Source organism: Hypomesus transpacificus, chromosome 12 (genome assembly GCF_021917145.1).
Source record: "Hypomesus transpacificus isolate Combined female chromosome 12, fHypTra1, whole genome shotgun sequence".
NCBI classification, from domain to species: Eukaryota; Metazoa; Chordata; class Actinopteri; order Osmeriformes; family Osmeridae; genus Hypomesus; species Hypomesus transpacificus.
Window position 1 is genome coordinate 7,211,144 of NC_061071.1, and position 21,611 is coordinate 7,232,754.

Sequence of the window (21,611 nt, forward strand, 5' to 3'; positions counted from 1 at the left end):
AACATGTCTTCAACGTCCTCCATGGAAAGTGCCGATAGGCACACGACATGCCACTTCTCCCACGCGTCCATCGAGTGGCCAGCTGCGAACGTCCTGTCAGGGCAGTTAGGTTCCCCAGAATCCGAGCTTCTCTTCCAGAAGATGGTGTCAATTGCGCTTGGAGACCAGCTAATCAATTCCATGCTTCTTGCTTCGGAGAGCATGGCCGGTGGGGGTGCTGAGGTTGCTGCAGCACCCCCTGTCAGCACGATAATTTAAAATGGTATGACTTAAAAATCCACCACCGTGGCCAGCTCCGCAGTAGCGGACCGGCAATCGGGACCACCTGGAGAAGAATAACTATGGAAACCCCGGCTAAGAAACGTCGGGTGGGGCTGAAAAATTAAGAGAAAAAGAAATCACCTTCACTAGACAAGGTTTTACCAATTGAAAAACGGATGTTTGTTTTACATGAAGCTCAATTTTTTTTGGCTCAATTAAAGGCCAAAAAAAATCGGCTCCCGGGCTATATACGTGCGCTTAGCCTGGCTCTGCCCTCCGTACTTCCGCTCACTTTGGATTTTGCTTCTGTACTAGATGAACTGTACGCTGGTCTGGTTAGGACCAGGCTAACGCGCACTTGCATTTTTAGGGATAGAACTCCCAAACTCGCATCACATCGAACACAGAAGATGCTTGCATTAGCAGGACAGCTGTGGTGGCGTATATGGTTCTGGTGGGCCGGTCTGGATCAATGTCCAGGGCCAATTTTTACTCCCAGTTCCTCCCTGCCGCCCCGCAACATTAAGACCCCGCCAGCACCCCCCTGATAAAATATTTTCCCGCGGAGAGTGATGCAGAGAGTCTTCGCGGTTAACTTGAGCCATTTGCTTATAATTACGGACGTTTTCTACTTTGTCATAACTGTAGAGGAACTGAACTGGACTGAGTGACAGTGACAATAAAAGCTAAGAAGATTTAAAACTATCCATCAGGGGCAGTTTTAGGCACGGACAGACCGGGCATTTTCTCATGTCACGTGGATTTCTCATGGCACGAGCATAAAAAAAAGAAATCAGCGCGGATTTCTCTTCTTTTTCATTTCAGTTTGTGGGGAATTGGCATATTGGCGCCCCCTTCAGGCAGCTGCAGGCACCACTGCTTGCAGAGACGGTGCCGTGCAGCATTTTCCTTCGTTTGCCGCCGCCAGGTAGTGGCGGTGCTCGTTCCGTGGGCTGTCGGGGGGCGGCCGACGGGGTAGGGGGCGAAAGAAGAAACACTCTGAAAAAAGGTAGGAGCGCTCTTTTTCATGATGGACGCATACACTCTCTCCTCATTGAGAAACAACTGAAAAAAGATAGAACGGAGATTGAGCTCTTTGAAATGACGTCCGTTTTGGACCGACCCTAAAGTGGACCTTCTTTTATTCAGACAAAACGGTGCAGACGCCCAGGAAAAAAAACTGTGAAAGGAGTCAGATGGCTGAGCGGTCAGGGAATCGGGCTAGTAATCAGAAGGTCGCTGATCGATTCCTGGCTGTGCCAAATGACGTTGTGTCCTTGGGCAAAACACTTCGCCCTACTTGCCTCAGGGGGAATGTCCCTGTACTCACTGTAAGTCGCTCTGGATAAGAGCATCTGCTAAATTACTAAATGTAAATGTGAAACATCAAAACTATGCATAGGGCCACACTGTAAATAACAGCATTTTATCTTTTGTTTTAGGCTCTCCTCCTTCAGCCTGCACTAGGCAAAGGCAACTTATGCGGTCGCCACTGGCATTTTTGGGCACCTGCTGTCATTGTCATTTTCATAATGGCACTTTTATTTATGTTGTGTTAACAATAGTAAATAATTGATCATGCCTAGGGTGCCAGAATGGCCATAAACACCACCAGCTTGGGTGATACACACCTCGGCTGTCACACTCAGCAGGAATGTGGCCAGTAGCAGAAAGAGGCTGGCGCCTGCTTGAAAGTACTTCACATAGGCACTGAAGCCAATATTCCCCTCCAGTCGACTCTCCTCCGTTGCTCTCCTGACTGTTTGCACCTGGAAACAGACACATCGTTTTTATATAATGTTCAGGTGAGTCAAATAGCTCCTAAATCGTGGTTGCCACGAGACGTCACAAAGGTATGTACCCACAGGCAGATCATCTGCTCCATCTGTAACTGTCTGTGGCAAAGATGTTTGGGAACAAGAACTCTGAGAAAGGGCAAGTCTTTGTGAGGAATGGCTGCTGGTCTCTGTCCCTGGGGCAGGTTGCTCTTCCTCTTCCTCATCCTTCTTCAGCAGGGAGGTGAAGTCCAGACCAGAGGACTGCAGCTCATTGTAGGTCCCCCGTGCCACCATGTGACCCTGGCACACACAAATACACATTACGAGTGTGTTTGTATGTGTACGTTTTCAATTCAAAGCTAGTAAGGATCGTACCCCTCCAACTGTTTAACAAGCCGCTTACAAGGGCTGATAGAGGAGAGGCATTTAGAGTATGTACTGAGGCTAAGTAGAAGACAAGTGGAAAAACAACTCAGCTTCCGGATACCGCAGCCAAGAGACAATTAAGTTATTGAATTCTCTTTTTTAATGTGAAAGGTAACAAACAGTATGTGTGGAATGGAATGCCGTGACACACACCTCTTTCAGGACGAGGATCTGGTTTGCTGCTTTCAGGTACTGCAGCTGGTGAGTCACCAGTATACGAGGTTTATGCTTCAGCAGACCACAGATACACCTGGAAGGACAAGGCACCCCAAAAGACAGAAAAACTGACAGACAACTCACAATTCAGTTAAACCGTCAGTTCTGGTTAAGGCTCCTCATCACCATGTGGTGGGGGCTTGTCAGTAGGTCAGACTCACTGTTCAAACAGGTGTCTCCCGACCTCCGCATCCACAGCACTCAGAGGGTCATCCAGCAGGTAGATGTCAGCGTCCTGGTACACAGCCCTGACAAACACAGACACACCATCTCACATCAGGGTTGGTGTGCATTACTGGTGACATCCAGGTGGTGACATCCATAACCTACAGGAACAGAAGGTCTATCTCCTCCTACCTGGCCAGGTTGACGCGAGCCTTCTGTCCCCCGCTGAGGGTGGCTCCTCGGTCCCCGATCAGAGTCAGGTCTCCGTCTGGCAGCAGCTCCATGTCCTGGACACACAGAACAAAGAACTGAGCAGAGGGCTTCACACAGGTCCTTCACCACCAGCAGAAGCTACTGAGAGCTATTACTGAGGGTCACGGGTAAGTATTAAAGGTTATACTATGGGACCCATGTGGATCCAAATTGATATATTCTGCATACCAAATAAGGCCTTACACTTTCTGGATGTATATATACAAGCTAAATATAGTGCCGGCTAGAGTGCTGTCTCACCCTCTTGAGGGCGCAGGCTCTCAGAACCTTCTCGTACTTCAGGGGGTGGAACTCTTTACCAAACAGGATGTTGCTGCGGATGGTTCCAGGGAACACCCAGGGCTGCTGGCAAGCGTAGGCCAGCTGACCTCGGACCTTCAGCACCCCCTTGTCATGAGGCAGCTCTCCAAGGATGGAGCTGAGCAAAGAGGACTGTGGGAAATGTAGTAATTGAGCTTGTGCACAAAATAGTCAGTCACAGAAATGAGGGCACAGTTGACAACTGGAGGCTCCTATGACCTCTGACCTTTCCAGCTCCAACAGGTCCAATGACAGCCAAGAGCTGTTCTGACGTCACTGTGAGGGAGACGTTCAGAAGAGACAGGGCATCCAGACTCTGCAGAGGAAAATGTTCTTGCCGTATGTCACCACAATGTTTGAAATGACCATGCAGTGGCAAAATACCTTTTTTTTCCAGCCTATAATGTAGAAGAGCTTTGGTTGAACATGTACCTTGTCCCAGTAGCAGACCAAGTCTTGGATCTCCACTGAGGCTGGCCTCTTCTCATCATGTGACAGTCCCACACTTGGTCTTTCAATCTCATCCAGCAGGAGGAAGTTCTGGTGATGGGAATAAAAACATGTGTGATGTCACACCAGAAACAATTGTCTCCGTACTTCATTTTCCCTGCTAAATTCTGAAAACTTTTTCTACTGAATCTTCGTAGGCTAAGAGTAGCATAGGAAAACGAGCCAGTCTTTACACAAACGTGTTGGAAGTGAAACTCAAACATTACATTGATCCTGCGAAAGCTGACGATGGACTCAGACAGCTTCTCAACGGCCAGAGGACAGAAGAGGGTGACAGTGAGCTTGATGGTTCCGTAGAGGGACACGGTAACAAACACCCGGCTGGCTGAGATGGGGTTCCCCAGGAGAACGTAGACGGTGAAGGTCACAAAGACGATGACCTTACTGGCCGCGAAGAAGGAGGCCATGTTGAGACCTCGCAGGTAGGAGCTGTTCATGATTTGGTTGATCTCTTTTCTGTGAAGATGGCAAACATTAAATGTATATTGGTTCTTATCCACTTTAAGCCAGATTTACACCACAGCATGCAGAGGAGACAGCCCCACAGATCTATAGCATGCAGAGGAGACACAACACCACAGATCTATAGCATGCAGAGGAGACAGCACCACAGATCTATAGCAGGCAGAGGAGACAACACCACAGATCTATAGCATGCAGAGGAGACAGCACCACAGATCTATAGCAGGCAGAGGAGACAACACCACAGATCTATAGCATGCAGAGGAGACAACACCACAGATCTATAGCAGGCAGAGGAGACAGCACCACAGATCTATAGCATGCAGAAGAGAAAGCATGATCAGTCTGGTGAGATTCTGGGCACAGAGTCAAAAACACTGTTATCATTAAACTATAGGAAATACAGACTGTAATCTCTGTCTCGTGTCTTTAGAGAACAAGCATTCCACAAATAGCTGCAGGCATATTACAACAGCCATGGAATGCACATTGACATGAAAATATAACAGTCAAAAGCATGTCTGGGCAACATCTTGTCATGCAACGTATATAAAGCTGACAGCTTCACAGTAGTTGGTCTCTAATAACTTGTCATGCTGGGGAAATTGGTTTAGGGTACCAGACATAAAACATCTCAAGTGTTTGTGGTTGTTTTTTTTTTAAGATATACTATTTGAAATATATTAACAGAGAGGAAACGTAGAGGACAGAGAGAGCTCTCAGCCAAGGACCAAAAATATGCCCACTGTGACTGTACACTTTAAACTGTAACTGAGCTCTGACAGCTGTCCCAACATTCCCGCACAATACATTCCATATGGGTATATATGACAGTAAGACACATAGATGTATTATTGACTCATTCCACGTTACCTCCTTACTTCATGGACCAGTGCTGAGAAGGGCTTCTCCCACGCGTACATCTTGATGATCCTGATTCCAGACACCACCTCATTCATGGTGCGGATCCTGTCGTCTGTGAGGACAGCGGTTTGACTCCTGTGGGAGCCGCATGACAGTCAGGGCAATTGCATTTTAATCTGAGAAGACCTAAAAGTGCCGTTATTCTCAGTCTGTGAAGCACAGTGTGTGATGACAGACAGAAATAAAAGGTGATACATTCCACTTCTCTCTAATTTCTTCTTTTAATCTTATTTTTATTACCCTGAATGTACAGCAATTTTGACTTTACTCCCCCAATACTTATTGAGTGTACTGTTACTGGAGAACACTATGTAGCCTGTTTATTTACATAGCGCAAGGAAAATCAATGAGGCGCGTGAGAATTGTCTTACGTTATTTCATCGTTTTTTTTTTTTTTTTTTTAATGTTTTTTTGTACCTGCACAATTGAGGTTGGATTTTCATCCATCAATAAACCGTAAAGTGGACCTGCATCTTCTTTGAGCTTAAGCCGTTTCCTGGAACTGACCTGAAGATCCCAAAGAGTCTCCCCACTAGGGTCTGGAGAGGCACCATGAGGACGATGACTGCGATGCCAGCCAGACACGAGGGTCCAACCTCATACCACAGGAGCACAGTGACCCCAGCCACCTGCAGGGGGCCGACCCAAAGGTAATGCAGGTTGATGGTAACCTACAGAACAAAGAGATGAACTGGAGTAAGATTTCACTGCATAGACCTACAAGAGTTTCCTTGACTCCCACAGAACCTGCTGAACAGTGTGTCCAATCAGTTCTAACCACACTGGTACATCACATTCCTGCAAACCAGATGGATTATTATGACACACACACACCTGAACAATAAGGCCAACCCTAGCTTGATGAGACATAGTGTTAAAGGGCTATTATAATAACATTTTGTGGATATAGACGGATTGTTCTTGTCCTTCCTTACAGTCCTACTCCACCTAACAGTGCTTCCTATTCTGAAGTGTAAACTCCTCCCAACCTGGGCTGATAAGTACAGAAACGCCCGAGGCACAGAACAGGTTAGGTAAGCACTTAAATATGAAGACAATATACATTTTAGTTCCTCATACATAGTGTGGAGGTTGGCCTGATCCTAAATGGGATGGGCACCCTGTGGTTCCTTTGGTACCGGGCTATTTTCCACCTGTACAGGTTTTAGATCTTGGGAAATTCAGATTCAGAAATGTTTTAAGTTCAATTGATTCCATATAAAAGAGAGCTTTTCCACACTTCAGAAATACATCACTTCCTATGATTTGGGTCACTAGAAGATTTTCTTTTTTCTGTCAAAACAAACGTGAGCGTACATGCAAAGGGTAATTTTTCACCTCATCAAACCTGTTCACATCATTTGACAAGAGGTTTACAATTTGTCCGGTGGTTGTCCTTCCCATAGCTGAACTGCTCAGTCGAAGGGCCTGCGGACACACTGATATGATCGCACACTGCAAAGTGTACATAATACATACAATATACAGAATACACATTTGAACTGTAGGACACACGGTACGTGAAATCAACACTCATACTGACCTTTTTGTAGATCATGTGACACATGGCCACTCTGATCTTCATGCCTGCTCTCTGGACGTAGTAGAAGTAGAGGTGGTACAAGGCGGTCAGGCCAAGGGTGGACACAGACAAACCAGCAGCATAGCCTAAGGCCTCATACAGTTTTGTCATGTCATCTGGGTCATAGTCCTCAAAGTACAAGATCAGCTTCCCCAAGAAGACCGGCTGGATCACTTTTATCACCTCCTGTTTTGAGAATAAAGACAATAGTGATAAACTGAAATGGATTCAACATAAAAGTATTGATTATTATTGATTATAGCCAAATAAAACACCCTGCCCATAGACATACTGCAATGAAAGTAAAGATGCCCAGCACCGCGTAGGATTTCCCATAGCACTTGATAATGACTTTGGTCAGTTCAGGTGTTCGGAGCTCCTTAGTAGTTCGTTCAACCTCCTGATTCCAGAACCTGAAAGACACAAATCACTGACTGAATCTTCCTCTAAGCACATACTGATCCTCCAGGAGTGAATAAAAAAAGACAATAAAAAAAGTATTCAACCGGAAAAGGGTGACAATTGGATTTGCATTTTTTTCTAAAACTAATATTGACACAACCACATGCTGTTTAGTGTTGTATTACTTTGCCATTTTGACCCAAACATTTTTATGTTTCACATCTACTGTAGCGTAACATACTGAACCTTTGTAATTCTTCTCCCAATCTCTCTGATCCATCCTCCGTGGGCACTTCATACATGTCATCTTCCTCAAGCCTCCGTTTGTGACCAATTCGAAAAAATGGGTTTAACCAGCTAATGCAAAGGAAAAAGAAAGAAATAGTCGGAGAGCGTTCTCCTTGTTGGGGTATGATTTCAGTGTACTTAACGTTAAAATAACGTAAAGTTAATTAACGTTGAAAACAAAAAATGAAGGCATAAGCTGTTTATCAAAGCAGCTTACAATTATGACCAGTGACCCTTGTATTGGTTATTCCATGCAGACCCTTGTGTCAGTACTTTATCATTGTATTATTACTTTATTATTAATAATAATAATGTTTTTTTTATTGTAAAGTATCAAATTATTTGGTTTTAGGCAGTTTCGACAGTTTTGCTCTAATTTAGCACGCACAAAGTGTTCATTCTGGGTCAAATCACATAAAAAACTTAATGTGCCTAATCGGTTGTTGCTGGAAAGAGAAGCTGTACATTATGTTCTGTTTTACCCTGTGCTCAAAACTTACAACTGCCTTAGATTGGCAATAAATTGGAAGATATCGTCTCGCTGTCAGTTTGAGGACAATTACGCTATCTATCTTGAATTAGAAACATGCAACCGGCCATCCCGACAAAACTAAATAAATGAATCAGAACGACTGCTGCAAGCTGCCCTGAACAACCGATCGCAAAGCGTCGGATGTGTATGCGTCAACAAGTTTACTTACCAAAAAAACAATTTTGAAATGAAATTAGCTTTTGTCAATGGATTATCTCTCCTTAATTGTTCCATAGCGCTTTGGCATCAAACCAAAATGGTTAAATAGAGGCCAGTCTGCTATATTTAGTGCCCCATGGAGAAGCGAATGCGTCAGGTGGTGCCCAGTAACAGAATATGTAGGTACTTCTAAAACGTTGCTTGAAACGCAAGACTACATGGAATGTAAGAAAATAATCAGCTGAAGCCTTTACTTTCCCCCCCAATCAAGTCCCCTTGTGATAAGCTGAGCAAATACAACGAAGAAGTAGTGATGTGAATGATTGGCCAGATATTATGCAACACTAAAGTCTTGAAAAGTTTAGTCACGTGACAATCTAAAACCCGTCTCGAACCCCTGTCCCATGACTGATTTCAATAGGATAACCTACCAGAGATGTTTTCTACTGTATTCCGTGGAGAAAAGGCCAGTGACCTTAATTTGAATAGCGTAATGTAAGTGCAAGACGTTGATACAAATTGCCGTGATATGGATTGTAACATACAACATCCTATCAATATATCGTTTTCACTCTATTTTCGATTAGGCTACGTGATTTGTATGAATTGCTCAGCCATGTGGTCATTAACACTACAAATGTGAAATGTATCTGTTCTAATTTCGTTAGAACAGTAGCCTAGTGACCTGGTAAGTATTGTGTAACTTTCCCAAACCCACAAAAACATATTCTTAATTTTGCTGAATGCTTTTCTTGATGGAAAAACATACTACGATCAATTTATAAAGGCTTCAGAGTCTAAGTTACATAGAAGGCTTGCATGCTTATACTTTTAATACCCTAGCATCCTTTGCCTTAGCACAGTACCAACACTTCAGCAGTAGATGGCACTGCAAACACACTGTGAGGTATCCAAAGTCACAATCCAGTAAGACAATTACACAAGCTCAGTTCACTCCCTTAAATCGGAAAAAAACAGACACAAATTCCATAAACACAAATTCCATTCCATAAACACAAATTCCATTCCATAAACATTTTCGTTCAGTACATTAACACTATAAACGAGGACAAAACCAACGCATCCATCTTCCTCACCCGTAACATATTAAACTTAACGCTGAAAATGCTCTTCACGACACGTATGGATGTGATCCTGAATCACTAACCCTAACTCCTGGCCCTCAATATCGACGCTGGATGTGATACGTGGTTCTTCTGGTCTGGCCCCTGGCTATCCTGGACGTCTGCTCATTAGAGCCAGTGTCCGGGACAGCCCAGCTGCAGCTGCCGTGTGGCATGTTTACAGCAGGGGCTGCGTCTGACCCAGTTGCTGACAGGCCCGGCAACCACATCCAGAGCACTGAGAAGCAGACCAGACAGAGAGAGACGAGGGGATGATGACTGCCTGTTGACCAGTCATGCTTTTTGCCAAGGTGTCGTGTGAAGAACAGTTTTAAAAAACAGTCACAAGTTGATGAGAATAGTGTCCACCATAAACACGCAAGTCATAAACAATATCCCCACACACACACTACCAGGCCAACAAGATAAAGTGGTTCTTTTTTCCCAGAAGTTTATCTGAAAGCAGAAACAAAAGTGTGAAGTTGTCATAACAGGTTGGAGGGAGGCCCTTGGAAGTCCACACTTTGACATCGGCAGTGAGACATTTCTTGACTTGTTTGCACAGGGAACTTCCCAGATCAACACATTTCCGTTCAAGGTCAGATACCATGGTCTCTTTTCAACGAATCAAGAGCTTGATGAGCAGCTGAATGGGCAGGTCATAAAGCTTGTGGGTCAGCTTTTCTGTCAGACAGCTTAAACTGGCATGCTCTTAGTCACAATTCAGTACGATCAGACAAATGACTGTGTATGAAAAGAGAACTAAAAAGGATTTGAACCTAACCTAGCATGCCCTCAGAGAGGGAGCTCTCAAAAAGTCTGTTCACAAGGAAAGGTACGACGTCATTGTACATGAGACACGCAAAGGAGTGTTTTGCCCACTGTCATTGGCTGTCCGAGTCCTGGGCCACACCCTCGTTCCGGGGTAGGCTGAGGATTTCCTGGATCTTCTGCAGGTCCTGCTCAGCTTCCTGGGCTTGTGATGTGGAACTCAAGTCCCCGATCAGGTCGTCTGTCAACTGCAAACGGGCCATCCTTTCATTTGGGAGGGAAGACATGTTCAGATCAGTGACTCACATGAAAGGGACCTTAACGGTGATGTCAAAGGCCATGGTGACAGTACAATCACAGGTCAGAGGGCAGCTACCATTCAGTCAGCTTGAGCTCATACAGCTCTCTGCGTTCCCTTCTCCTCCTCTCTCGAAGCGTCTCCCCCGACAGCTTCTGCATCGCGATGATGAGGGCTCCAGCCGGAACCCTGGGAACACAGGTGATAGCAGATACTACAATGCCAGCCTTCTAGTCTCCAGCATCGCTGGCCGGTCCGTAAGTCTTAGTCTTGAACAAAATGAGACTCAAGACGCCTGGAATTTGGTCAATAACGTATGAGTAGAAGATTGGCTTAGTGGTGTAAACATTTAATTAGTAACCTATTCATTTGGCAAGCAAAACAAACTGACAAGGCCACTATGGAAGGAGGGGAGCTGAGATTCCCCTCCGCGACTGCCTCAACCCCCCATGACCATGTGTCAGAATAGGCCAGGGTTTCAGTGAGATCTGGAGCATGATGTGCTATTTGATTGGCTGGCTGCTTATTGTGCTTGTTTGGCCCCTTCGCACCTGGCTGTGGTGCAGGGGGTTGTTTGCACACATCAAACGCTCCAGGTGGCTGGGCACCGAGGCATAGATGGAGAGGCACGGTCGGCAACACCCCACACTGTTCTTAGTTTATTACAGTGTAACCCCCCCCTCCCTCCCTCTTGTGTTAACCATCAAGGTTATCCTGCATGACAGATAACAAGGGACAAGGAGAAGAGAACAAACCCAACAAGGTTTGAACTGGAGCAAAAGAGGTGGTGATATTGAGGGGCAGCTGCTGCCTTGGCATCCCCCCCCCCCCCCCCCCCTCCTGATCCAGAACACAGCCCAGTGCGGACCACATGGGTCCCTCTGGCACCCATAGCAGGGACGGGGTGCAGCTGGGAAACAAGAGGGTTATGGGGAAGGGAGCATCTGTTTCCCAGAGTGTAGCACGCACATGTGTGCATGCACACGCGCGCACACACACACAGCCCTTAGCTATCTTTTTTTTTTTACTATGAAGTTTGTGACATTCAAATTCTTGATAAGGCAAAATATTGATACTAACAAGGCTAAATCTATTTTGAGGACAAAGGGGGGGGGCATTGTTAATGGGGTTTATAGTTTGTTTGGAAGGGTTTCGGGATCGACATTGCATTCAAACTGTAGGTAAACAGATGCCTGTTCCCTGCTCTTCTTTCTCCTTCTCTCAAGGTCACAAACTGTTTTACTGCCTTGTGTCTTGCTGTTTCCTAAGACCACTGACCTCTCGCTTATCTTGTCCACACACATTCACAGTTCTTCACACACAACATGTTATTCAAGCAGATAATGACCATAAAAGTTGATTACAGAGGGGAGAATTTTGAAAGAATGCCCAATAAAGATTGAACTGTCGGTGTGTGACAGATGGTACGTAGTTAATAGTTTTGATTTGTTCGATTTTCTCATTCTTCACTCACAAGAGCACAGTCAGGGTGTGACTGAAACTAGATGCAGCAATCTTAATACTCCTCCATTATAACAGTATCAAGGTGTCCCTGGTAAATATAATTTGTTGTTCCTGCATCCACACACACAGGGCTTCCGGAATTCATTGCAACACACAGAGGATCTCATAGTCAAAGTCACAGATGACAACTCATTCAAATGGCTAACTGAAAAAGAAGACTAAATCCCAGTATCTTAGTGTTTCTTACCCCATGGAGGCTCCTATTACTGTGCCTGCCACAAGTCCACCAACACCCAGGTTTAGTCTGAACAGGCCCCCGGTCACAGCTAAACGCACACAAAAAACACAACCCTTGTCTTTAGAAACATGACTGAAATGAATCCAATAATAAGGTCATCTGTTTTGAGTGTATTTGAGTGACTCACCACCTGCTGCTGCATAGTGACTGGTGATATACTTATCCCTGTACACAGACAGTCCTGTGCTTACAGTGCTGTAAGAGAGAGAGAAAAAGAGAGACAGAGAGAGAGAGCAAGAGAGAGAGACAGAGAGAGAGAGAGCAAGGAGGGGGGGTGTGGTCAAGAAATGATCATTGGGTACATAAAAAAAGAAGACTAGACAAAATCGCATGACGTCATTCATCTAGTAAAATTCATACTGGAAATAAAATTCCGCAAAGACACCTTCCTGTCCTTACTTGAACAAGGTGACAAAGGCTGCTACTCTCCAGCTCCACCTCCAGCCATACCTCACAAAGCCTCGGACGGCAGCGTTGTGGGCCGAGCGCTAGTGGGAGAACCACAACGACACCAGAGCCTCATTGAACACGTTATTAACATTCCCAGCCGCACATGTACCGGCGTTGCACACGTGCATGACGGAACACGTGCACACGACCCCACTGACCACGGCTTCCACTCGGCTGTGGTAGATCTCGGCCTGGCTGAGCTGGATGAACCTCTCTCTGGCATGCCTGGCGGCCGGAAGGCCTCCGTAGACCATCCCAACCAGGGCGGCAGCAAAGCCACTCTTCACCACATTGGTCAGCTCCTCTGGCCATGCCTGCATATCACTGCAGGGAAAACAGATTGGATTAGAGACGGGTACAAAACAGGGAGGAGGGTGGTGTGGTTGTCAGTCGTGTAATGTGTAATGGCATTCGTTGACATAGGTACAAAGTATAAGAGACTGAGGTTGTGTTTAAACAAATGGTAAGACTGATCTAATCAATGGCCAGCTAGGGCACCCAAGTTGGGGAGAGTGAATTCAGGATTAGTCAGTTGACCCATCTGCCCTGAACCTTTTGGCCCCAGGACAATGGGCTGGTATCTGTTGGAGCCTCATAAACTTAGAGAAAGAGAATCACTACATTAAAGGACAAGGACCTGGCCTGGGGGTTTTATTGTCCTAAGCTGTCACTGACCAATCACGGTGACCGCTGTATTGATTGATTTGTAATATCTGTTCTCTGTTCTTATAAGGGAGAACTTATCTGAATGTCCTTTATCACTCTTGCGAACGATCTGTGGTTAGCACCTTCGTAATGACTGATCACAAAGTGCTTTGTTTAATCATATGTAATTGTTCGAACTAAATAAATTGTATTGAAACCGCATCTTTTGATATTCAGTTCTACACAGTGCCACTTGAATTCTGTCTTTACAAATGGAAATCTAGCGTTTTATATATGCACATAGCAAAGGCATGGACCTGGCAGCCCAATTTGTGAACGAATGCATGTTGTATGCACCGCTGGATTTTAATACATAGCCTAATGTGTCAAGCAGTTAAGACCTCAGGTGGGTGCGTTTAAAAGGCAATAGAAAATAGACACTAAGGACTGGGTTAGGTTCACACTGGAGAGGCAGCTAAATCTTTTTTTGCGTTTTGGACGTCCATATGGACGTCCATAGACTGACGGCGATGGCTGCTGATCTTTGCATGGATGGACGGACGGCGATGCTGTTCAGAGTGCGGTCCATAGAGGGAGCAGATATTTTGGACGGCGTCATAGCCGTCCATATGGACGGCGATGCTGTTCAGAGTGCCGTCCATAGAGGGAGCAGATATTTTGGACGGCGATGGATTGAATGTTTAGCAGGCTGTTGAGCTAACAGAACTGCCGAAGGCTACCATAGCATGTAGCTAGCTACATTAACTTTGGATGACTCAATCTTTTGTCAAGTTAATTTGTATGAATTGCATGTTAGTGCAATATTTACGCCTTTATTCTGTTTTTTTTTACATAATCAGCAGTATGATCTCATGACAATATAGACTTGAAAAACAATATGTTATGGTTTGGGTTTGCCTATAGGCTACATTTATTTTAATTATTTCGAGAATTGTTAATAAAGACTCATTTAAAAGGTTAACATTTGGAGTGTTAGGCCCATAGGCTATTACGTTTTGCATTTGTCTCCGCTCAAAGTGGTTCGTGCGCAACATTGGAGCTACTGACTGGTGGCTCCAAATCCACCCATAAAACACTTTAAACTGACGGCTTAAAAGACCTAAAGGGCAATGTATTTCATAGGGTCATAACACAATGTTAAAATCTTAATTGAGTCTTTATTAACAATTCTCGAAATAATTAAAATATATGTAGCCTATATCTAGGCAAACCCTAACCATAACATATTGTTTTTCAAGTCTGTATTGTCATGAGATTATATTGTTGATTGGCCTACTTTTGTATGTTAAAAATAAAATAAAGGCGTAAATATATAGCCTTCACTTAAATGCAATTAATACAAAATAACGTGACAAAACTTATTGAGTCATCCACGGTTGCTGTAGCTACATTCATGGTAGCCTTTGACGGCTTTGGTTTGGCTCAACACATCGTATTGTGTTTTGCATTGGTCTCCGCTCCAAGCGAGTGTTTGTTGTTTTGCGTTTGTCTCCGTGCGCAAAGTTCGTGCGCAAGATTGGAGCTACTGACTGGTGGCTTCAAATCCACCCATAAAACACTTTAAACTGACGGTTTAAAAGACCTAAATGGCAATGTATTTCATAGGGTCATAACACAATGTTAACCTTTTAAATGAGTCTTTATTAACAATTCTCGAAATAATTAAAATAAATGTAGCCTATAGGCAAACCCAAACCATAACATATTGTTTTTCAAGTCTATATTGTCATGAGATCATACTGCTGATTATGTAAAAAAAACAGAATAAAGGCGTAAATATTGCACTAACATGCAATTCATACAAATTAACTTGACAAAAGATTGAGTCATCCAAAGTTAATGTAGCTAGCTACATGCTATGGTAGCCTTCGGCAGTTCTGTTAGCTCAACAGCCTGCTAAACATTCAATCCATCGCCGTCCAAAATATATGCTCCCTCTATGGACGGCACTCTGAACAGCATCGCCGTCCATATGGACGGCTATGATGCCGTCCAAAATATCTGCTCCCTCTATGGACGGCACGAGGGACGTCCCTGCTAATCCATCGCCGTCCAAAATATCTGCTCCCTCTATGGACGGCACGAGGGACGTCCCTGCTAATCCATCGCCGTCCAAAATATCTGCTCCCTCTATGGACGGCACGAGGGACGTCCCTGCTAATCCATCGCCGTCCAAAATATCTGCTCCCTCTATGGACGGCACTCTGAACAGCATCGCCGTCCGTCCATCCATACAAAGATCAGCAGCCATCGCCGTCAGTCTATGGACGTCCATATGGACGTCCAAAACGCAAAAAAAGATTTAGCTCCTACTGTCACACTGACCCCCTATCAAAGAGATCCTTAACGCGGTCCCATCCCGTATCTGGAAACTCAGGTTTGCCTATGCTGCTGGGCAGGGGCCTGGGGGAAGGGATCTGTACTGAGTTGGAGGCACCGTCAGCTGCATGGACCCTAGGGAGGTATAGAGAGGGAGCGGCAAGCTGGAGAAGCCCCTGCAGTAGCCCGGTGCAAAGTCCACCCTGGGGCGCTGAATCTGCCTTCTCTTGACAGGGGGGTAGGGAACCGGTCGCCGGGGGGCACGCAGGCTGCATCACGCTTCAACGGGCAGGAGCTATCGGCAAACACATGGACATGAGCTAGTAACGTCAGCTGAAATATTTCATATCATCCTTAACGAGCCCCCGCTCTTTCCCCGCAAATAACAAAACGTTTCTTGAAAGTTTGTTTTCGCTGCCAAACGTTAGTCTAGGTAGACGTTTATCACAGCGTTGGAGCTAACGTGTTTCAAGCATACTAGTTAAATAACAATGGCCGGGTTTCCCAGATTCTTTAAGAAGCTCTGGCCAATATGTTTAGCCAACTGTAGCTGGCAGTTGAAGAGTGGATAGGTACTAGTGTTGTAGCTAAGGTACTGTACAATAAGAGTAAGTTATTGGTGATTTTGTACATATCTATAATCTAGATATAGCTGGAGGACGTTTGGGTGCAAGATAGGGAGATAGCTAAGCTAGCTACCATTAACAGTCCTGTAGCAAGCTAACATTGAACTGTCACGGCTACTGTACTGACCGTGTGACCGGTTTGAACTGTGCTTTGCAGTATAGGCTAGCATAACATTAGCATGAGGGTCAGTGTGTTGTGTGTTCACGATTTGATACATGATACGATATGAAAGTTATACAAATCACACTACAGTTGAACATGTTTGCTGTGTTTTACCTTTAATTTGCGAAACGTCCTTGTGGTTTGACACTTGACAGAAGTCCCATCAGTAACAGCATTCTCAATCGTGACTTTCCACCCGGCGCCAGTCGTGCTGTTTGGTTTGTCATTCAAACACTTGAAACAGCGCCCCCATACGGTGGCGGACCAGTTAAGGCATGTGAGTAGATTTTGAATCATTTATTGATAAAAGAAAAAACATTTGTATAGAAAAACATGATAATAAAAACGTTATTCTACTTAGCATTATTGTTGAGGTCGAAGTCTTTACTGAGGGTTAATTATTAGTGAACCCTAGAGTAGTGTATCAGATGTTATATTTTGACCAGTAAAACAGTTGCTTTTGGTAGGACTCATTGATCAAGACAAAATACACTGGTAAATAAAATAAACACACACTTTCTACAAAAAAGAAATCAGTGTAACAAAACCACATTTCATCAATAAAACAATGCTATCCATGCTGCAAAAAGAATACTAAAACATATTCAATATTTCAGTACCACTGTATAGGTCCTGCTTTATCCATTCAGTGAATTCAAGTTCTGCTGACAGAAATGTCTCAGTAATGCTACATTGGTGAGTGGTTTTGGCAATTTATGTTGATTGTACCGTTTTTTCTCATTTTGTCAAGTTATTTTGTGTATGGCAGGCTCCATAGAACAGAATTGAAATAGTAAAGATTATGGTTGTGTTGGAAACAAATGCAACAGTTGTTGGTACATAGCAGTTAAAGCAATAAAAATAAACCGTTTCTGTAATTAGACACTAGATGGCAGTAAAAAAATGATGATGATGAACTTCCCTTAGATTGCATTTCACCCATTTCATTATAACATCCAAAACTGGGATGCAGTTCAAAGAAATGAAAAAAAAACAAAAACCATAAAAATGTTTCAAGTTATTAAAAGTGATTTCTGGTTGAGGTATTGATATTTTGGATGGAAAGAGTTGTGCAATATAACAATTACAAAACCTACAACCTACCCCTTATGCCAATCCCTATGACAACTCTAAACCCAATACTAAGCTATTCAGATGTAATGTACACCGTAAAACGACTTCAGACCAAAACCGTTTTACTTGGAACATACCTCAAGATCTAACCCATCACACCCGTCTCTGGACTAGAATGATCTATATTCCTAGATTAAAGTTCTGTTCTTCCAGGCCTGTGGCTGATCTGATTGTAGTTCATTTTCTGTTGGGGTTTGTACTTCAGCAAGCCCGCAAACTCAGTGAGAAGTCTCTCCCAGTAGCACGAGATGTCCTCCATTCGAAGATGATCCAAGATGAACTTCTGTCCTCTGTGGGGATAGGAAAGAAACATCAGTTATGGACCATGGTAGAAGATAGTAGTGAATTCGAACATTCAGGAGACACTGTTTCCAAACCAAATAGCAACACTGACTATGGCTGTTGCGTGAGCTACAGTGATATGTAGTAGGCTCATACTTCACAGCAGAATCCAAAACACTTGTTACCTCGTGGCAATCTCTTGGGCAACTCCATCGTTTTCTTTCACAAACTGTAACAATTCCCTGGACACAGGGAAAAACAGAAAACAAAAATAAAATCAGAAATCAAATATATAGACACATTTTGACATAAAATAAAGTATCTGTGAAGACACTGTTTTCAAAGTGTTTTTAATGGAGGGATCAATCCACCTAAGGTCTGAGAGGTCTTGTTTGACTGGTATGTAGTGCACCCACGGCAGCAGCTGTGGGTAGAAGAACTCCAGCCATTCCTCCCCAACATGGAAAACCAGCGACCCACACAGGAACAAGTGCTTGAGACGGAAACTGGCTGCCACACCCCGGAAGTTAAACAGATATCTATATCACAAGGTAAAAAGAGTTGACCATCTGAAAACATGGACCGGCAGTTCCTCGAAGATCTAACAATCCATGGTTGATGGGTTAGTTTACTGTAAAAAGGTGGACTTTAAGCTTACAGGTGTTGCAGTATGAATGTACAGCACGTGCTGCACAAAGTACATATATTACACATGTACAGTAGATGCTGTAAACATATTAATGTGACCGTTGAAGCCATATAAGTGGCCAAATATAGGACAGTTGCCATGTACAGTAAGTGATATAGATAGAAGTTTAGAGTCCATGGTGACATTATGCAACAACTGGAGAACAGGAACCAAATGTAAACTGTTATGGAATAGGAATGAAAGTATACACTCACAATATAGTCTACTGTGTGTTCTGTTTAACAAAGGTTTAGGGCTAGCCTTAGCCTTAAGGCTAGCATGTTTCAGTACAAAAACTGTAAAAAATAAAAATAAAAGAAAGAAAGTAGACTAAATTTTACATCATGGAAAAAAAACTTGAAGGAGCCAATTAGTATAATTTTATCCCTGACCCAGAAACACAAAATGAGAACTTGAAGAGATTAAAGACAAGTTAGAAGGGAAAAAAAAGTGTAAAAGGGATGGGGGTGACTGGTAGCAATATTCTTACTTGTATTGACAGTGGTCAACCAGAGGAATCTCCTTTGCTGGGGGTCTCCCCAATGTGTCCTGAGTCAGGAAGAGAAAGGGTTCTTAATTTGCAACACTTGACTTGAAACAAGACAGGAGGCACATACATTGTCATTAAATCATCAAGAGAATGTGTGGCTAGTTAATTTAACTGCAGAAGTCTAAGTGGCCATTCTCTCAGTGAAAAGGGTTCATATAGACATCCTGGGGTTGAGTCTTGGGGCTGACTGACCTTCTCAGACTTCCAAGCCTGGTTCTTGGTGTACTCTGCATCCACCAGGTCAGGGGCCTCTCTGGACAGCAGAACCAGAGGGTCCCGCTCAGGACTGGTCCTGGATGTGGGAAAGACGAGCGTGAGGGAGAGGACGATGGAAAGAAGGAAGAGGGGGTTAGAGAGCAAAGTTTCCCCTTGCAACAGTGCCACCAACTGGGTACAAAGAGTACAGCAACAGTACAACAGGCAAGTGCACTGAGCATACAAGTATGTCAACAATGTAAACATTCTCCCACTTGGACTAACCTGGAGCCTCTGAAGAAGCCTCTGGACTCTTTCCTCTTCCAGGGCCACTGTGCTGCTGACCTAACGGCGAAGGTTTAACATCAAACGTGTCATCACCTTGTCACAGAAGACATGCAATTGCTTTGATGGTTGACTTTTCTTCTCCCTGCAACTAAAATTGTTCTGGAAACCTCGCAGTACAGTCATGCCTACTTTTTCAGGTCGTCTCTCATGAGATCCCATCGTCCCAGTCCTGTAGGGTATATGGGCCACACAGCTGGACCTCCCTCCCAAAACGTCCAGGCAGGGTACATGATGTCCTGGTAGTCTGCAGTCTAAACAGACAGACATACACACACACACACACACACACACACACACACACACACACACACACACACACACACACACATACACACATACAAATGTTATGAGTATATTTCCAGTTTGCAATTCCACCACAGTATGAATTTTAAAAAACAATCACCAAATAGGAGTTGTGCATTTCAGGCTAAGTATGTGGGTGTGCATGTTTTGCATTCATCCTTCATGAACTGACCTTACTGAAAGAGAAAACGGGAAGAATTGGCTGCACCCAACCAGGAACTTGGGGGTAATCCCGCACGTTCACCACCATCTCTAGATCTGGTAACCTGTCAATCACCTGCAGGATGAAGTGCTCCACCCCACTGCACCTGTAAACAGAGGAAAAACGAGTCTAAAAGCTGCATTTCAATTTGCGAAAAAACATGTAAAAGTCACATTTTACACCTTGAATGTACTTTGTTTATGTTCTAACCTGGCTGGGAACATACAGTTCTGTTCCCTGTAGAGTTTATTATCAATAATCTGATAATGGGTACCCATGCCACGTTGAATCGTAGCTGCCATGAGATCTTCAGATAACCCACCGTGAAAAGGTTTCAGGTCATTTTCCAAGACACTGATAGGGAAAGAGAAGGGTTTGCGTTTAGAATACTGTTGAGGATTTCAAAATACGAGTATTTTATACGGGTGTTAAATTCAGTTAGTTAAATCAGGTTTTGCTTCAACTACCTTAGATGACAACTACAATTCTGTGGGATGCAGGGATGATATTCTTGAAATTCCTTTGTGACTTTATTAAGGTATCTCTGCCACTTTTTGCCTATTAGAACAGTTGAAAGAAAGTCACTTTAAAAACTCAATAGTTAAATGGGACTTTGGTGAACCACAGTTTGATAGACACATTTTCAGTTTAACCACAATTGTCGGGTCCTACCGTACTGTGGCGAAATTAATGTATCTGAAATTCCAGACAACGCATTTTTAACGCCTAAATTTAGGCTAGGCCAAAACGCAATCAAATTTAAGCACCATCAAACTGCCTCGGCTCTGGGCAAAACAAATAATGCTGTAATCTGTCTCTAAAATGTTGATGCACCTCCATGACAAACGAAGTTTGAAGTTTGCTGGTGCTAATATAACTAGCTATAAGTACTTCTGTTCACATACAAACTTTCCGTGCAGGAAAGTTCCAGCATCTAGAGCTAGCTTGCTAGTGCTAACTAGGATAGTTAGGCTATGTAGCTCTAGCGAATTTAATCTAGGAACTAGCCTAACAATTTAGAAAGTTTGTCAGTGCTGACTGTTCTGTTGCTAGCTGGATAAAGCAAGTTCGCTAACGTTAGTCTAAGGAATGCTACCAAGCTAGGGAGTAAAAAATGGTTGCTTTTATAGTACCGGATCCTGCAATGCTGAAATCGATTGCACAAAATTGAGTAAGAAAAGGTATCCACAGCCATAACGAGAGCTCCATCTTCTGTGTGAAGCAAGGCACTGGCTAGCTAGCTAAATTGTCTGGCTAGGCTATCACCACTATGCTATATTATACTGGCTAGCTAGCTAAATTGTCTGGCTAGGCTATCACCACTATGCTATATTATTCAATCTGAGCCTGTTATTACGGTATCTGCATACTCCAGATACTTTACCGTAATGGTTCGAAAACAGTGCATCGCACATTAATCTCTGACTATAAAGTGGCTTTATCCGTAATTGG

At 43.9% G+C, this 21,611-nt stretch overlaps 3 protein-coding genes across 5 annotated transcripts in view; all 3 read right to left on the reverse strand.

The window, feature by feature from the left end:
- Positions 1-9,091, reverse strand: part of LOC124475060 (ATP-binding cassette sub-family C member 4-like) — a 16,049-nt gene extending 6,958 nt beyond the window's left edge. For 2 of the 3 annotated variants that reach the window (XM_047031577.1, XM_047031579.1), the window contains exons 1-16: positions 8,289-9,091; positions 7,546-7,656; positions 7,190-7,310; positions 6,859-7,083; positions 6,654-6,743; positions 5,823-5,986; positions 5,265-5,390; positions 4,136-4,385; positions 3,852-3,959; positions 3,646-3,735; positions 3,360-3,551; positions 3,039-3,133; positions 2,843-2,929; positions 2,619-2,715; positions 2,127-2,339; positions 1,893-2,030 (exon numbers count right to left, since the gene is read on the reverse strand). In XM_047031577.1, the coding sequence (XP_046887533.1) occupies positions 1,893-2,030; positions 2,127-2,339; positions 2,619-2,715; positions 2,843-2,929; positions 3,039-3,133; positions 3,360-3,551; positions 3,646-3,735; positions 3,852-3,959; positions 4,136-4,385; positions 5,265-5,390; positions 5,823-5,986; positions 6,654-6,743; positions 6,859-7,083; positions 7,190-7,310; positions 7,546-7,656; positions 8,289-8,353 (2,172 nt within the window). In that variant the 5' untranslated portion in view covers positions 8,354-9,091. Of the gene's footprint in view, positions 1-1,892; positions 2,031-2,126; positions 2,340-2,618; positions 2,716-2,842; positions 2,930-3,038; positions 3,134-3,359; positions 3,552-3,645; positions 3,736-3,851; positions 3,960-4,135; positions 4,386-5,264; positions 5,391-5,822; positions 5,987-6,149; positions 6,491-6,653; positions 6,744-6,858; positions 7,084-7,189; positions 7,311-7,545; positions 7,657-8,288 lie in introns of those variants that run through there. The other variant, XM_047031578.1, reaches the window with a different exon arrangement.
- A 186-nt stretch (positions 9,092-9,277) lies between these two features.
- Positions 9,278-16,673, reverse strand: timmdc1 (translocase of inner mitochondrial membrane domain containing 1). The gene is made up of 8 exons (XM_047031583.1): positions 16,572-16,673; positions 15,675-15,963; positions 12,842-13,007; positions 12,633-12,721; positions 12,361-12,428; positions 12,183-12,261; positions 10,550-10,660; positions 9,278-10,437 (listed from the first exon to the last, which is right to left on the reverse strand). The coding sequence occupies exons 2-8, from the start codon at positions 15,941-15,943 to the stop codon at positions 10,287-10,289; spliced, it is 933 nt and encodes a 310-aa protein (XP_046887539.1). The 5' UTR covers positions 15,944-15,963; positions 16,572-16,673; the 3' UTR covers positions 9,278-10,286.
- A 66-nt stretch (positions 16,674-16,739) lies between these two features.
- poglut1 (protein O-glucosyltransferase 1) lies at positions 16,740-21,481 on the reverse strand. Its single transcript, XM_047031581.1, has 11 exons — positions 21,293-21,481; positions 20,627-20,717; positions 20,370-20,513; positions 20,130-20,265; positions 19,784-19,905; positions 19,592-19,651; positions 19,304-19,403; positions 19,052-19,110; positions 18,245-18,412; positions 18,059-18,115; positions 16,740-17,881 (listed from the first exon to the last, which is right to left on the reverse strand). Exons 1-11 carry the CDS (start codon positions 21,366-21,368, stop codon positions 17,725-17,727), a joined length of 1,170 nt encoding a protein of 389 aa, XP_046887537.1. The 5' UTR covers positions 21,369-21,481; the 3' UTR covers positions 16,740-17,724.
- Positions 21,482-21,611: the final 130 nt, after the last annotated feature.

Excerpts from the sequence above, each read along its gene's own strand:
- poglut1 (XM_047031581.1), bottom strand. The coding sequence starts at position 21,368 with ATGGAGCTCTCGTTATGGCTGTGGATACCTTTTCTTACTCAATTTTGT. Across the intron at positions 19,111-19,303 it reads AGGCTTGGAAGTCTGAGAAG|GACACATTGGGGAGACCCCC; the intron begins GTCAGTCAGCCC and ends TTCCTGACTCAG. Across the intron at positions 18,413-19,051 it reads GTTGACCACTGTCAATACAA|ATATCTGTTTAACTTCCGGG; the intron begins GTAAGAATATTG and ends CTTGTGATATAG.
- timmdc1 (XM_047031583.1), bottom strand. The coding sequence starts at position 15,943 with ATGCAGCCTGCGTGCCCCCCGGCGACCGGTTCCCTACCCCCCTGTCAA. Across the intron at positions 12,262-12,360 it reads TCACTATGCAGCAGCAGGTG|CTGTGACCGGGGGCCTGTTC; the intron begins GTGAGTCACTCA and ends GTGTGCGTTTAG. Across the intron at positions 10,438-10,549 it reads GAGCTCAAGCTGACTGAATG|GATGGCCCGTTTGCAGTTGA; the intron begins GTAGCTGCCCTC and ends CCCAAATGAAAG.